This window comes from Equus quagga, chromosome 14, assembly GCF_021613505.1.
Source record: "Equus quagga isolate Etosha38 chromosome 14, UCLA_HA_Equagga_1.0, whole genome shotgun sequence".
In the NCBI taxonomy this organism is placed as follows: Eukaryota; Metazoa; Chordata; class Mammalia; order Perissodactyla; family Equidae; genus Equus; species Equus quagga.
In genome coordinates this window covers 53,183,529-53,201,122 of record NC_060280.1, presented here as the reverse complement: position 1 = coordinate 53,201,122, position 17,594 = coordinate 53,183,529, and the positions used below count along the sequence as shown (strand labels likewise).

General features: G+C 35.6%; 1 protein-coding gene and 1 non-coding gene across 4 annotated transcripts in view; one reads left to right on the top strand and one right to left on the bottom strand.

The window, feature by feature from the left end:
- The window catches only part of DYNC2H1 (dynein cytoplasmic 2 heavy chain 1), a 289,228-nt gene that overhangs the window by 13,877 nt on the left and 257,757 nt on the right, over positions 1–17,594 (bottom strand). For all 3 annotated transcript variants that reach the window (XM_046637538.1, XM_046637540.1, XM_046637539.1), the window contains 2 exons: positions 17,088–17,197; positions 14,082–14,163 (listed from right to left, as the gene is read on the bottom strand). In XM_046637538.1, the coding sequence (XP_046493494.1) occupies positions 14,082–14,163; positions 17,088–17,197 (192 nt within the window). The remainder of the gene's footprint in view (positions 1–14,081; positions 14,164–17,087; positions 17,198–17,594) is intronic.
- LOC124225894 (U2 spliceosomal RNA) lies at positions 3,285–3,472 on the top strand. Its single transcript, XR_006885118.1, has one exon. It is a non-coding gene; the product is annotated as a U2 spliceosomal RNA (small nuclear RNA).

Below are 17,594 nucleotides of genomic sequence, written 5' to 3'. Positions count from 1 at the left end.
ACTGCTGCCTTGACGCATATGCTTACGTTTTATTTTACTTAATACTGGCAAATTGTTCCCCAAGTAATTCTACCGATCTATGTGCCCGTCATGTACAAGAATTTACATTTGCCACAACCTTGCCAATACTTGGTTTGTTGAGACTTATAAATTTTGCCAGAATGGTATCAAATTTTGGGTTTAATTTCATTTCCCCGATTATTGGTGAGAACAAGTATCTTATGTTTATTAGCCATTTAGATTTCCTCTTCATTTAAGTTGCCTATTAAAACCCTTTGCCTACTTCCCTATTTCCCCACAATGGGATTGCTTTTAAGAACTGATTTGCAAAAGTTCTTTACCTGTTTTAAGCACTAATCTTTTGTCATTTACAGAAGATGCAAATGTCTTTTCCCAGTTTGTAGCCTGTTATTTGTATTTTCACTTTCTATGGGGTCGTTTAACTTTAAGGTGGCAAATTTAACAGCTTTTTCCCTTAAAACTTTTATTTTTTGTGTGTCTAAAGAGATCTGGAATAAAGATATTTTCCAATGTTTTTGTTTCTAAAGGTCTTCTTTTCCAAAAAGGAGTTTTATTTCCGTAAGTTAGCTTCTTAAACCATTCATAATTAATTTTTGTTTATGATATAAGGTTTGAATCAAATTTTATAATTTTCCCTGAGTGGCTAATTGTCCCAGAATCATTTATCGAATAGTTCCTCCATTCCTTCTCTGATTTGTTTCTGCCATGTGTCAGGTTTCCAAACAGACTTGAGTCTGTTTCTCGACTTTCTATTCTGTTCCATTAGTTGCTCTGTCTTCCCTTATACCAATACCATACTGTCTCAATTACCATAGCTTTAGATGAGGCAAATCTTGAGACTGTATTCTTTATTTTCACATCTATTTTTTGCTGTGCTTGTTCCTATAGCCTTTCCACATTGTGGCAGGTTGCAAAATATGGCCCCCAATTCCTCCCATCCTAGTATGTATACCCCTTTGCAATGTAAACTTTGCTGCTTTTCCATCAGGAGGTGGAGTTTCTTTCCCACCCCTTGAATTTGGCTGGCCTTGTAACTTGTTTTGACCAATACAAAGTAGAAGAAGGACTGTACGCAACTTCTTGAAGCTAGACTTTGACAAGCGATTTTCACATATTGAGGTATATGGCATGACTATTTGGGTTCAAAACTGGTTTGGCTTGAATTAACAAGCTTGACTTATGGCCTATCAAACATACATTGCACATCTGCTGAACCATTAAAGTAAAGAATGAACTCTCTTAAGATAAGAATGCAGACTTCCCATCCTACACCCAGACATTACCGGCACATTGACCTGCTAATTTGAAACTACATACCTCTTTGAAACTTTAATGACAATGGATCCTGGGTGTGTTTAATATATGTTCTTTGTTCCAAAAAGATATAAGACTGTACTGAAAACCATGCTTCTCTGGAAGGCTTTCTAAGGCCTTCCAGGGTTATAATCCTCATTCGGGCTCAAGTAAAACTCATCTTATTTCTTCTATCTATAGGATGGCTATTGTTTATTTTGCATCGACAGCTTTAAGAGGCCCTGCCCTATTGGAATGCTGCACTGAGATCACCATGTAAGAAAGCTCTACTAGTCTACTGGAATAGGAGAGGCCATTTGGCAGAGAACTGAGGTACCCCAAAACATAACTAGCACCAACTACCAGATATGTGAGCGAGCCCAGGATGGACCCTCCAGTCTAGCAGACTTAGCTGAAAGCCAATATAGAGCAAATCTGAGTAAAATCAGCAGAGAAACTGCCCAGCCAAATGACAGAATTGTGAGAAAATAATAAATTGCTACTGTTGTAAACCACTAAGTTGTGGGGTGGTTTGAGCAAATGCTCACTGAAAATATTAATTTACACCATAAATTAAAAAGAAAAAATTTAGGATTTTGATTGAAATTGTATTAAATTTTTAAAATTGATATTGAGAATTTGACACCTTTAACATACTGACTTTCTATATGTGAACATGAGTGATATTTCCACTATTCAGCTCTTCTTTCACATAGTTTTCCATTCCTTTATTCTCAAATTACCTGTGTAGTCATGATTTAAATGTATCTCTTTAAGCAGCTGGATACTATCTTTTTTCCCAATCTGATAACCTTTTTTGTTTTTAAACTTGACTTTTTTTTTTCCTCTCCAAAGTCCCAGTGCATAGTTGTATATCCCAGCTGTAGGTTATTCTAGTTCTTCTGTGTAGGGTGCCACCACAGCATGGCTTGATGAGCGGTGTGTGGGTCTGCGCCCAGGAACCGAACTGGTGAATCCTGGGCTGCTGAAGTAAAGCATGCAAACTTCACCGCTTGGCACGGGGCCGGCCACTCTATCTTTTAACTGGTGAGGTTACTATGTTTATTTATTGTTATTAGTCATACACAATATTTGGAGTTATTTCTACTATTTTACATCTTTTTCCTCCTTATAATTTTTTTTTGCTTAATTTTTCTCCTTCTCTGCTATGGATTATATATCTATTTTTAAGTGCTTAACCATATGTTTTAAATAACTAGAAAATTTTCTAATGAATTCTAGTAAATACTTAAGTATTCAGTAATTCTAAAGATGACACAGATTTTATTGTAGCATATTATTCCATATCTAATTATTCCTGTTTAGAATTTTAGTTTTAAACATAATAAAGTTATGTTTTACAGTCAATACTTCATTTAAATTACTTAAATATGTTTCTTAATTTACTGAAATATTAATATTATCTTGGTAATTTTGGGGTTCACTATTATTTTTGGTATACATTGCTTTTTCTTTGGCTTTTTTTTTTTGTAGAAGTACATGTTTTAATACTTCTTTTATTGAGGCTCTGAGAGTAGTAAGCCCTTGTGGTCTTTGGGTTTCTGGAAATGTCTTTTTATTGCTTCTGTTATTGAATCATATTTTAGGTGGGAATAAAATCTGAAGTTAATTATTTTCCCTCATCAATTTGCATATTGTCTTCTGTCATCTATTGTCCTGATGAGAAGTCAGCTTGATGTTTTTTGTTTTTGTGTATTTTGGGGTTCTTTTCATAGGAAATCTGACTTTTCTACACAGTACCTTTTATGATTTTTCTCTTTAACCTTGATATTGTATAGTTTTACTACAGTATGACTAGGTGTGAACTTGAATTTACTTTTATTTTCTGAGCATTTTGCATGTGCTTTTCAACTGAGAACTCTAATAATTCTCTGATTCTGGAAAATTTCTATCACTTTAAAAATTTTGCTTCTCTGCCATTCTGTTTTATACTCCTAGAAATACTTTTTATTGCTTCTTGGCCTTTTGGCTAAGATCAAGTGTAGTATCTGTTCTCATCAGTTCAATACCTGATACGTCCTCCATCTGAGGACAATATATTAAATGGATTTTTGCAGCAGGCAGATGGAATAGGTGCCTGCTACATGCACTCACGCATCGGTGGTATTGCAGTACCTCCAGGAATGGCACACCAAAAAAACAGAAACCCTTTTAGAAGTTGGATAGTGTCTTAAACTATCCTCTATATCTCACGACATCTCTTTCCTAATTGTTAACCCTTTGCCTTTGTGACAAGTTCTTGGTTTATTCCTTAGGACTAACTCCCAATTTATTGTCTTCTTCAGTTGCATCTAATGTAGAATATATTTTATCAAATTTTTCATTTAAAGATTATGTTTTTCATTTCCAAGATTACTGATTGGTTTTCACATCCAACTATAACTGTATCATCTCTGCCTGTTTCCACTTTGTAAGTTCTTGTTATTTTTTGGTGAAAGTTATTCCTTCATGTATCTGTTTAAGGAAACTCAAATAAACATTTTAACATTTTTGTCAGATTTTTTCTAAAAAATTAACAACAAACTAAATGATTAGATGTTTCACCTGATGATTTTGCTAGTTTCCTTTTCCAGGATTAGATTGTTTTTTTCCCATTCACTTTGCGTTTTGGTCTCTAGGTTCATCTTGAGGGGTCTTTTATTTTTGTCCCATATACCTCTGTAATGACCTTTCCACATCTGCATAACTACAAGATTTATAATGCAAGTTTGGGGGTTCTGTTCTGGTGCTGTTGGGGATACTGCAGGTCTAGCAATTGATCTGGTAGGTAGTGTGGTTCAATGTCTAATGTTAAGGCTATGTCCTTGTCTTTCAGCTTTCTTAGGCCTAGAGCTTTCTATAATGTCACAGACTCAACCAGTGATTCTGTAACAGCATTTCCAGTCTCCTTTTATTGGGGAACTGGAGAGCCTAACCCCAGTTCTGCATTTAAGCAATGAGCCTTGTTTCAGCCCCCATCTCACACACAGCACTACTAACTCCTTTTACACTGGAGGGGCCACACTTCTGATCACTGCTTCCTACTTCTGAACTTGGAGATCATTAGACCTATATTTTCAGCCTTAGGCACAATTTTATTTTCTGTCCTGTTTCTGATTCAATGAAATACTTATCTTATATTTGAAGCTAGACTATGTTTGTGGTTTCTTCTTTTTATATTTTATCTATCATTATTATACATTTGGAGCGGAGGGGATGAACCATGACTGCCCTGGGCCATCTTCATCAGAAGTTCTCAACTATTTAAAATCAAAGTACATTATACATATAACATATAACATGAGGAAAGAAAAATAGGTAGACAAATATCTAGGAGGATATCTTAAATATATGTCTTATAATGAAAGAAAAATAGTTTGTACTGAATATGTTAGGCCTATTTAATTAGAGAAAGAGGTCTTGAGGAAAAAAATTGCCCTAAAATATTAAAATTAATCTGCACAATGGTTTCATAGGTCTGTTTACTTATTAAAAAATTTATAAAGTTGCACTCTTAAGATTTGTGCAGTTTACTGTATGATGTTATACTTTGCTATAAAGGTTTACCAAGAAAGATACAGAGGTCAACATGGAGAGGCTCTACATATAAGCCAAAGGTTAGGGATAATTGCACATGAAAAAGAATATTATATGCAATTTACTAAAACACATTAAATATATAAGAAGCTCACTCTGACACTCAAACAAAGAAGACATGTCCCTGGGCACTGCAGGAAATAGTGTAGCAATATCATGTTCTGAGTATCCCCAGTTTAAAGGAAAAAAATAAGCATTTATCCTTTATTTTCTATATAAAATGTATTTCATGGTCTCCAGGTAACCACAGAGACGTAGTTGATAAGGTTTCTTTGCAGAAGAATTCCAGCTAATAAATGCAGAAGGAATAACAGATTTAGAAAAACTAGTTTTGTGACCTTTTATTAGTCAGGCAATGATTATCAATGGTTAAAACTATTAAATGGAAGACTGATGGGAAGTTTTGTCACGAAGGAATGAGGCTGTCACAAACCTATACACATGAATCAATCTTAGCATCACTAAAAACAGGAAAACTACACATTGTGTGCCTCATCATGTAATGCAAAATGAAGCACACAATGCTGCCTGTGAAGTATTTTATCGAAGTGACTCTGATTCTGTAACAAACAGTGAGATGAAATAAAAAGAGAAGGCTTGTCTAGATATTGAAAGACATATGTACATAACAACCAAACACAATGTGTGGACCTTGATTTGAACAAACTATTAGAAAAAGTTCTTTTTGAGACAAATTGGTAAATACTGTTACAGACTGAGTAGTAAATGATGCCAGGAATTATTGTTAATTTTTGTATGTGTGATAATATATTGTACTTATTTAAGAAAATATGGACTTTTTTGAGAAAGGGAGGAGTAAATTAAAATGATGGCAGTGATTTGCTTTAGCAAAAACAATAAGAAAGAGACAAAGGAACGGCTCTAAATCTTGAAACCTTTGAATATACAGATTCATTATACTATTCTCTTCCTTTCTTTATTTGTTTGAAATGTTTAATAAAAGAAAATATTTAAAATGATTTTAAAAAGCCTTGAAGACTAAAGGATATTTAAATTTTCTCTAGGGAATTACCTTCTCCGTCTAGAGCTACTGTCCAATATGGTAACCACTCCGCCACATGGGGCTACTGAGCACATGAAGTGTTGCTAGTCTGAATTGAGATGTGTTGTAAACATAGAACATATGCTGGATTTCAAGGACTTTTTACAAGGAAAAGGAATGTAAAATATATCATAATTTTAAAACATCACATGTTTAAGAAACAATATTTTGTATATACTAGGTTCAATAAAATATAATATTAAAATTAATTTCATCTGCTTCTTTTACTTTTTTAAATGCAACTATTAGAAAATATAAAATTTCACATATTGCTTGAAATACGTTGAGGAAAGGAAAGCATGCTAGGAGAAGTTACATTCCAGCCGGAAATACGAACAGGTTTCTCAGCAGTTTTTGAAAGCTGGAGAAGGACTGGAACAGCTGATGGAACTTAGTACATAATCCCAGCACACTGAGTTTTTTCTATACAGTATCACTTAAAGTCAGAAAGTCTCATAGAAGAAAGACTTCCAAATGAGGAAATGGCAGCCAGTTCTCACCCTCCTGCTATATTTGGGGAGCATGAGAAGATAGCATTCAACTGGCAAAACTATTAAAGAGCACAGTCAACTAAGAATTAAAAATCCTTTAAACTGGTAGAAACATAGTTAAGACACTCAAAGTTGTTAATACTATGAGGATATCAAACAGTTTTAAAAGCTTTGTTTGCTGTAGTCATTTAAATTCTTAAGAAAAATCATTTTTGGTGAACTCGTTTTATATCATATTAGTTCGCCTATGCCAAATCATTTTAGAGATGTACAGTTAGAGAAAACTATATTACTAAGCACTCTTACAGTGCTCCCGTTTTTAAAACAATCTACTTGATAATGACTATATAAGCATATTCACATCAGGTGCTCAGTTTTTAAAAATAAAAGCTATCAGAAATGAATGTCTTAATCTGAATAGTTTAAGGGCTTTTTTTCGGGGGGGGGGGCGGTGTTTGGGGTTGGATTTTCCACTGTTGGGCTCGTTCCACAGCTCACGTTCGTTCAGGGAGGATGCGTCTGCAGCTCCTAATTGCCAGGTGTGATGAGCACATTCTCCTAATGAAACCTTAAATGTCTAAATGTCTAATTTCTTCACTCTTAACTTCCATTTCCTGATGGGCTCTATGAGGAAGGAATTGAAATATGAATAGTATAAGAACCATGTGCCATGTGGGCGGACCCTAGCCCGGCATGAAGCAGCTGAACTCAACTGGCAAGCATAAGTGGCTATTTGACTCTGCCAGGTCATATATGTGTTTCATAAGCCTGATTTGCCGAGGCAGAAGACCAGTAGTTTTGCCTTGTGTGTGTGGCGGCATCAGCAGTGAAGGAGGGAGCTGGGAGCTCTCCAGTTTGCCAGGGCAATCATCTCGCAGCCTCGGGTGAGATTGAACATGCAAACTGAACAGGAGCTTGATTTAGGATTTTCCAGTAGGAAGTTTTACAACTGCTGTTTAACAAATAATAAATCAATTATGGTAGTGAGGAAATTTTAGAGGGCCACGTTCAGGATCTAAAAATCAATATACATACATGTTCTTCCTAAGTAGGTCTGGAGGGTTTGAGATATTGACTGGTTTGGGGAACTACAGCCTTGATTAAACATTTCACTGGTTTAATTCAGTCTAGGGTGGTAGAGATTGAAAAACTCAAAACCAATTAAATTGTAGAGTGACAGTGGAATTCAAATATAATTCAAGTCCAAAGTTCTCCTATTGAAATAATCCTTTTGTTGAAAAATATGATTAAAAGGAATTAAATAGATTATTTCACTTATAGATTTTGCCAAGTGCAACAGTGAGAGGCCTACAAAGACTTCTTTTTTGATAAACATTTCTGGAAACTGCAGGTAGGAAAGTCAGGAAATGTGCTTTTAAAACAGTTCACATGAATGAGGAGCCAGAGAAGAAAAATTCTGTTGAATTTTAAATCACTTGTGTAGGCCTGGCTTTTTTACTTAAAGTTGTAAGTATATGATATAACAATGTTCCTAAATATATTTACCTGTAAATATTTTATTTTTATTTTTATTTTTTTAAAGATTTTATTTTTTCCTTTTTCTCCCCAACGCCCCCCGGTACATAGTTGTGTATTCTTCGTTGTGGGTTCTTCTAGTTGTGGCATACGGGACGCTGCCTCAGTGTGGTCTGATGAGCAGTGCCATGTCCGCGCCCAGGATTCGAACCAACGAAACACTGGGCCGCCTGCAGCGGAGCACGCGAACTTAACCACTCGGCCACGGGGCCAGCCCCTAAATATTTTAGTTTTTAACAAAATATCTTTTATGAATGCCAAATGAAAAATGAAAGAATTCTGCTTTATTGGATAAAAGTAGAGAACTTTATATTAAAATATACCTTTGTTTCTAATTTAAAAATATTGCGTAATAAAATCTAATCCAAATCATGTTAAGAAAAACAAACAATACACACATACACATAGGTTTTCAGAGACACTCATAACAAACGTTTACTCTGTTAATTGCTTTAAAAAGAAACACGGGGGGGGGGCTGGCCCATGGACGAGTGGTTAAGTTCGCGCGCTCCACTGTAGGCGACCCAGTATTTCGTTGGTTCGAATCCTGGGCACGGACATGGCACTGCTCATCAAACCACGCTGAGGCAGCGTCCCACATACCACAACTAGAAGGACCCACAACGAAGAATATTCAACTATGTACCAGAGGGGCTTTGGAGAGAAAAAGGAAAAAATAAAATCTTTAAAATCAAGAAGAAATAATGCTTATAAATATCTATGCACCCAACACAGGAGCACAAAGATTCATAAAGCAACTATTAACAGACCTAAAGGAAGATGTTAAAAACAACACAATAATAGTAGGGGACCTCAACACCCCACTCACATCAATGGACAGATCATCCAGGCAGAAAATCAACAGGGAAATAGTGGAGCTGAATGAAAAACTAAAACAATTGGACTTAATAGACATATATAGATCACTCCACCCTGAAGGAGCTGAATACACATTCTTCTCAAGTGCACATGGAACATTCTCTAGGATAGACCATATGTTGGGAAACAAGGCAAGCCTCTACAAATTTAAAAAAATTGAAATAATAACAAGCATCTTCTCAGATCATAGTGCTATAAGGCTAGAAATTAATTACAAGAAAAAAGCTGAGAAAGGCACAAAGATGTGGAGACTAAACAACACACTACTGAACAAGCAATGGATCATTGAAGAAATTAAAGAAGAAATAAAAAAATACCTGGAAACAAATGAAAATGATAGCATGCCATACCAACTCATATGGGATACAGCAAAAGCTGTATTAAGAGGAAAATTCATCGCAATACAGGCACATCTTAACAAACAAGAAAAATCCCAAATAAGCAACCTTAAAGCACACCTAACTGAACTAGAGAAAAAAGAACAAATGAAGCCCAAAGTCAGCAGAAGGAGAGAAATAATAAAAATCAGAGCAGAAATAAATACTATTGAAACAAAAAAGGCAGTAGAAAGGATCAATGAGACAAAGAGCTGGTTTTTTGAGAAGATAAATAAAATTGACAAACCACTAGCCAGACTTACAAAGAAAAAAAGGGAGAAAGCTCAAATAAACAAAATCAGAAATGAGCGAGGAGAAATAACAACAGACTCTGCAGAAATACAACAGATTATAAGAGAATACTACAAAAAACTATATGCCAACAGAATGGATAACCTAGAGGAAATGGATAAATTCCTGGACTCCTACAATCTCCCAAAGCTCACTCAAGAAGAGGCAGACAATTTGAACAGATCAATCACAAGCAAAGAGATTGAAACAGCAATCAAAAACATCCCAAAGAATAAAACCCCAGGACCAGATGGCTTTCCTGGGGAATTCTACCAAACTTTCAGAGAGGATTTAATACCTATCCTTTTCAAGCTATTCCAAAAAATTAGGGAAGATGGAACACTTCCTGACACATTCTATGAGGCCAACATCACGCTGATACCAAAACCTGACAAGGACACCACGAAAAAAGAGAACTACAGGCCAATATCACTGATGAACATAGATGCAAAAATTCTAAACAAAATTTTGGCAACCAGAATTCAGCAATTCATCAAAAGAATCATACATCAGGATCAGGTGGGATTCATACCAGGGACACAGGGATGGTTCAACATCCGCAAATCAATCAATGTGATACACCACATCAACAAACTGAGGAATAAAAACCACATGATCATCTCAATAGATGCAGAGAAGGCATTTGACAAGATCCAACAGCCATTTATGATAAAAACTCTGAACAAAATGGGCATAGAAGGAAACTACCTCAACATAATAAAGGCCATATATGACAAACCCATAGCCAACATCATACTCAATGGGCAAAAACTGAACCCCATCCCCCTGAAAACAGGAACAAGACAAGGATGCCCTCTATCACCACTCTTATTTAACATAGTACTGGAGGTCCTGGCCAGAGCAATCAGGCAAGAAAAAGGAATAAAAGGAATCCAAATAGGGAGGGAAGAAGTGAAACTCTCGCTGTTTGCAGACGACATGATTTTATATATAGAAAACCCCAAAGAATCCATTGGAAAACTGTTAGAAGTAATCAACAACTACAGCAAAGTTGCAGGGTACAAAATCAATTTGCATAAATCAGTAGCATTTCTATACTCCAGTAATGAACCAACAGAAAAAGAACTCAAGAATACAATACCATTCACAATTGCAACAAAAAGAACAAAATACCTTGGGGTAAATTTAACTAAGGAAGTGAAGGACCTATATAATGAAAATGACAAGGCCTTTCTGAGAGAATTGGATGATGACATAAGGAGATGGAAAGACATTCCATGTACATGGATTGGAAGAATAAACATAGTTAAAATGTCCATTCTACCTAAAGCAATCTACAGATTCAATGACATCCCAATCAGAATCCCAATGACATTCTTTACAGAATTAGAAGAAAGAATCCTAAAATTCATATGGGGCAACAAAAGATCCCAAATTGCTAAAGCAATCCTGAGAAAAAAGAACAAAACGGGAGGCATCACAATCCCTGACTTCAAAACATACTACAAAGCTACAGTAATCAAAACAGCATGGTACTGGTACAAAAACAGGTACACAGATCAATGGAACAAAATTGAAAGCCCAGAAATAAAACCACACATCTATGGACAGCTTATCTTTGACAAAGGAGCTGAGGGCATACAGTGGAGCAAAGAAAGTCTTTTCAACAAATGGTGCTGGGAAAACTGGAAAGCCACATGTAAAAGAATGAAAATTGACCATTCTTTTTCACCATTTACCAAAATAAACTCAAAATGGATTAAAGATCTAAAGGTGAGACCTGAAACCATAAGGCTTCTGGAAGAAAACGTAGGCAGTACACTCTTTGACATCAGTATTAAAAGGATCTTTTCGGACACCATGCCTTCTCAGAGAAGGGAAACAATAGAAAGAATGAACAAATGGGACTTCATCAGATTAAAGAGCTTCTTCAAGGCAAATGAAAACAGTATTGAAACAAAAAAACAACCCACTAACTGGGAAAAAATATTTGCAAGTCATATATCTGACAAAGGCTTAATATCCTTAATATATAAGGAACTCTCGCAACTCAACCACAAAACATCAAACAACCCAATCAAAAAATGGGCTGGAGACATGAACAGACATTTCTCCAAAGAAGATATACTGATGGCCAATAGGCACATGAAAAGATGCTCACCATCGCTGATCATCAGGGAAATGCAAATCAAAACTACACTAAGATATCACCTTACACCCGTTAGAATGACACAAATATCTAAAACTAATAGCAACAAATGTTGGAGAGGTTGCAGAGAAAGAGGAACCCTCATACACTGCTGGTGGGAATGCAAACTGGTGCAGCCACTATGGAAAACAGTATGGAGATTCCTCAAAAAACTAAAAATAGAACTACCATACGATCCAGCCATCCCACTACTGGGTATTTATCCAAAGAGCCTGAAGTCAGCAATCCCAAAAGTCCTGTGCACCCCAATGTTTATTGCAGCACTGTTTACAATAGCCAAGACGTGGAATCAACCTAAGTGCCCATCAACAGACGAATGGATAAAGAAGATGTGGTACATATATACAATGGAATACTACTCAGCTGCAAAACAGAACAAAATCATTCCATTTGCAATAACATGGATGGACCTTGAGAGAATTATGTTAAGTGAAATAAGCCAGCGAGAGAAAGATAATCTGTGTATGACTCCACTCATATGAGGAATTTAAAACTATGGACCAAGAACAGTTTAGTGGATACCAGGGGAAAGGTGGGGTGGGGGGTGGGCACAAAGGGTGAAGTGGTGCACCTACAACATGACTGACAAACATTAATGTACAATTGAAATTTCACAAGATTGTAACCTATCAATAACTCAATAAAAAAAAAAAAGCCACACGGCTCTTTTTTGGAGAATTAAGATTAAAAGCTTGTTTCACTAACTGTCAGCTTTTTTTCCCCATCTACAAAATATAACATATAAGCTTGGGATTTTCACATTGTAGATGATTTTATTCCCATTTTGTAAGAACAGGTAACACAGTTTTGAAATATTAACACACCCTGACACAGAATAAAACTTATTTCCCTTGCTTTTTATAACCCTATGTCTGAATAATGATACTACATAGCTGCCAGAGACCATACAACCAAGTGAAGTGTTCGGTTCTTGGGTTACACGTCACATGTTCCCTCCCTCTCCTTAACAACTGGACAACAGTGTATGACCACCAGTAAGAGCTAAGGTAGTTCTCCGTATGGGCTAGGGGCTAACGTTAAAAAAAAATGCCAAGGAATGAAAGAGAACCTTCCTAATCCTTCAGCTTCAAGGGAGAATTTTGTAACAATCTATAGAGCTCAAAGAGAAAAATCTAGGTTATTTTTAATGATCAAATTTATGACACTACAACATTATAGCTGATACTAATAACACCTACTACAGTGCCTCTCCTATTTTAGGCCCTCAACACAATGATTCAACAAAGGTTTAATTGAGTGCTTATTATGTATCAGCTATTGTTTGAGGTATTTGAAACACTACAAAACTGGAGAAAAAATGACTACTCTCATGGGACTTATATTCCAGTGGAGTAAGATAGACAACAAATAATAAACATAATAAATAAATTACATATTAGGTTAGAAAGTAGCAGTGATATGAAAAGCAAATTGTTGAACTGGGAACTAGAGCCATATAAAAAGAACTTCTGAAAAGCTAGTTGCCTACGGTTCGGTAAGTTAGAGAACTATAGTCTTACATTTAATTTATTTAACAAGTTGAATTATATGTGATATATTGGACTAGAGACTGAGGATCTGAAGATGGATAAGACAGATTTTTTCTTCAGCAACATTGTTGTCTCAGAAAACAGACCAATATGGATGTATAGAGATCATCCTACTACAACATGCAATGTGTTTATTAGCATTGGAAAAAATGTTAAGAGGGCAATTTTATGCGTGGAAACGAGAAAGAAGAAATAGTAGAAAATGCTACTGATGTGGAAGAAGGTTAGAGTTTTAGGGGCAAGGATTTCCGTTATAGCCTTTTAATTAGTTTGTCATTATCATTTGAATGATTATCTATTATTATAAAGGAAAGGATTTTTCACAGGAAAGCTAAATAGGAAAATTTATACTGCAAAAGATGGCTTGATCTTTTCTGACATAAATGGCTTGATTTTAACAGTGAAGTAACGTACGCACAAACTGTAAACTCCCTGAGGACAAGATTTGGTCTATTTTTTATATACTACATTTCATCCATACTTTATTGTATAGTAAATATTTATTGAATTGAATTTTAGAATAGCCAACTTAATGGAACTTCAAGATTTGTATCACTTTTTACCAAAAGTTACATTTTCAAATAGGTTGTATCCCTAAGATTCTTCCTTGCATTAGAAGAGGCTGTATTTTGTACACGTTGTTGCATACTAAATCTTAACTTTGATTTTTCACACAGGTAATACAATCTACCGCTGCTGATTTTACACTATCAAGATAGGTGACTTTGAGATTGGAGTTTCAGAATCTTTTTATTACAGTTGGTAATAATATAATTTTTTGACTTAGAAAAACATCTAAAATTAGTCTAATACCTTAATTTGCAGCTTTGCTTCTTGCAGTCGACCTTTCCACGAAGCTACAAATTTAAGGCTATCCACAGAACAGCCCATTGCCCTGTAAAAAGTAAAGCATCAAATGTCAGAAAGAAACAATTCTCAGAATTAGAATATGAAATGTAATAGAAGATAGATACATTCCTATTTATTTAAAATTGAAATATTTACAACGTGTAAGTAATCAGATCTCTTAAGCTACGCACAATACCATAGACTTCACACTAAGTTTTTAAAGTTAACTGATTATGTCAGTCTCCTCTTCAAGGTTGTGTAACTTCCTTGAGGATAGAGCCTTTGTTTTCTATTTTTACATCCTCCATTTTGACCATCATCCTCAAATGCAGGCACATAATGGGTGTTCAAGAAATGTTTATTAACTGTACTGAAATATTGATATTTATAACATGATTCTGAGGCATTACAAATTGAAATCTCCCCAAACTAAACAATTAAATTTTGTCTGGTATATACATACGTATATTTTTTAATTTTATTGAAGTCATAACAGTTTATAACATTGTGAAATTTCAGTTGTACATTATTGTTTGTCAGTCACCATATATATGTGTCCCTTTACCCCTTATGCCAACCCTGCAACCCACTTCCACTCTGGTAAGCAGTAATCTGTTCTCTTTGTCCATGTGTTAGTTTATCTTCCACATAGGAGTGAAATCATATGGTGTTTGTCTTTCTCTGGCTTATTTCACTTAACATGATACCCTCAAGGTTCATTCATGTTGTTGCAAATGGAACAATTTTGTCTTTTTTATGGCTGAGCAGTATTCCATTGTATATATGTACCCACATCTTCTTTACCCATTCATCAGTTAATGGGCACTTGCGTTGCTTCCACATTGTGGCTATTGTGAATAACAATGCAATAAACAAAGGGGTGCAAAGTCTCTTTGGATTGTTGATTTCAAGTTCTTTGGATAAATACCCAGTAGTGGGATAACTGAGTTCTATGGTATTTCTATTTTTAATTTTTTGAGAAATCTCCACACTGTTTTCCATAATGGTGGCATCAGTTTGCATTCCCACCAGCAGTGTATGAGGGTTCCCTTTCTCCACATCCTCTCTAACATTTGTTATTTCTTGTCGTGGTGATTACAGTCATTCTAAAGGGTGTACAGTGATATCCCAGTGTAGATTTGATTTGCATTTCCCTGATTATTAGTGATGCTGAACATCTTTTCATGTGCCTACTGACCATCTGTATGTCTTCTTTGGAAAAATTTCTATTCGGATCCTCCGCCCATTTTTTCATCAGGTTGTTTGGTTTTTGCTGTTGAGCTGTGTGAGTTCTTTATATATTTCAGAAATTAAACCCTGGCTGGATATGTGATTTGCAAATATTTTCTCTTTGTTGGTGGGTTGTCTTTTCATTTTATTCATGGTTTCCTTTGCCTTGCAGAAGCTCTTTAGTCTGATGGAGTCCCTTTTGTTTATTTTTTCCTTTGTTTCTCTTGCCCAAGGAGACACGGTATTTGAAAACATCCTTCTAAGACTGATGTCAAAGAGGGTACTGCCTATATTTTCTTCTAGGAATTTTATGGTTTCAGGTCTTACCTTCAAGTATTTGATCCATTTTGAGTCAATTTCTGTGTATGGCGAAAGATAACAGTCTACTTTCATTCTCTTGAATGTGGCTGTCCAGTTTTCCCAACATCATTTATTGAAGAGACTTCCTTTTCTCCATTGTATGTCCTTGGCTCCTTTGTCAAAGATTAGCAGTCCATAGATGTGTGGTTATATTTCTGGGTTTTCAATTCTGTTTCATTGATCTGTGTGTCTGTTTTTACACCAGTACTATATTGTTTTGATTATTATAGCTTTACAGTATATGGCTGGGAGGCAATTTTGAGAGCAAAGGTGTCCCTGTGGAGAGCCGACCCTCCCCACTCTCTTCTCAGAGCCATGCACAGTTCTATGCCTAGATTGCTGCCAGGGAGGAGAGGAGAGTCCCTTATCTCCTTCCACTTCCTCCCGGGGCTCCAGCACCTCTATGTTCAGATATATGGCTGCGTGGGTCTCTCAGACATCTATTGTGTTGTGTGAATGTCCTCTGTTGGTTTCTGAAGGTCCTTTTCATTGTATCTTAGCAGGGAGAGTCTTAAGAAAGAGTTCACTCTGCCACGATGCTGATGTCACTCTCCCCTGGAATCCATCTTCACACACGAAGCAGAGACGCTGGAAACCTCTGAATCTTCTGTGAGCTTTTTAATCCTCCCTCTCTCCTCCCTGCCCATTCTTCAGAGTCATTAAATTTCACATTTAAATCAAAAATCTAATCATCTCCTTTCACTGCTCAGAAACCATCAATGGCCCAACTGCCTACAGGGTCATGCCTGACCTCCGGTGGTGGGAGATGAGGCCCTTCCAGTATATTTTTGGTAGTGTCTCTTTTATTACATTCTAACGTTAAAAATTATAGACTATGTATGATACGATAATCCAAATTTGTTATAAAAAAGAGCTTGATCTTAACCATCAAATATTGTTCCCAACCAAGAAGCCTAGTCAGCACTGTCTAACAGAATTTTCTGTGAAGATAAAAATGCTTTCATGCAGTCCAAAATGGTAGCCACCAGGCACATCTGGCTTTTGAGCACTTCAAATGTAGCTAGTATGATGGAGAAATTACATTTTAAATTTTATTTAACTTTAACTCATTTAAAGTTAAATAGTTCCATTTAACTTCTGCCTACTATATTGGACACAACAGATCTAGATAAATAAGTGACCAAAGTTTTAAATTTTATCTTTTTTCAATTCTAATAAAAAACACATCATAATTAAAAGCAACACTTTTTAAGCTAAAAGCTAATTGACATTAAAAGTCAAGTATTATAAAATAATACAACTATCTGTAATCAACAGTGAATTTACTTCTTGACAATCAAGGGAATGTGATCAGAAGTAAATACAGCTAAGTATAATTACCTTCACAGACAAATAAGTAAAGTGTTGCATTTTATTTACCTTGCAGTTTCCTGGCGAAGAGCGTTGAGAAATGTGTCTGGGTGGAAGAGTTCTGACAGGTCAAGTGTATCAGAGAGAAGAGCTTGTTTTTCAGCTCTCTCTACCCAGTTCTACAGGGAGGAAAAATATATAAACACACTTTTAAAAACTTTGTAAACTTGAAAGATAAAGAAATATATTAAAGAATTATTATGCAGAAGTCATTTTCAATGAGAAAGTTAAGCAGTTTCCAAATTCTTGAAATGGTGTCTAGAAAAAAAAAAGATCTCCAATGTACACTGTAAGATCTGTTATAGTTTTTTGACATAATATATCCATCCATCAGAAAAAAGCTTCCTTGCACAACCTTTTGTTGGTAAAAATCTACTCAAAATAAATGTCTAAAATACAAAAATTAACCTAATATATAATATTTCAGTTTGGGCTAGCACTTCTCCTGGTGAGACTCACCTCTCAGGGTGTGCTCAGGAGACTGGACTGAATGCCTGGGTCTAACGGCAGAGTTCC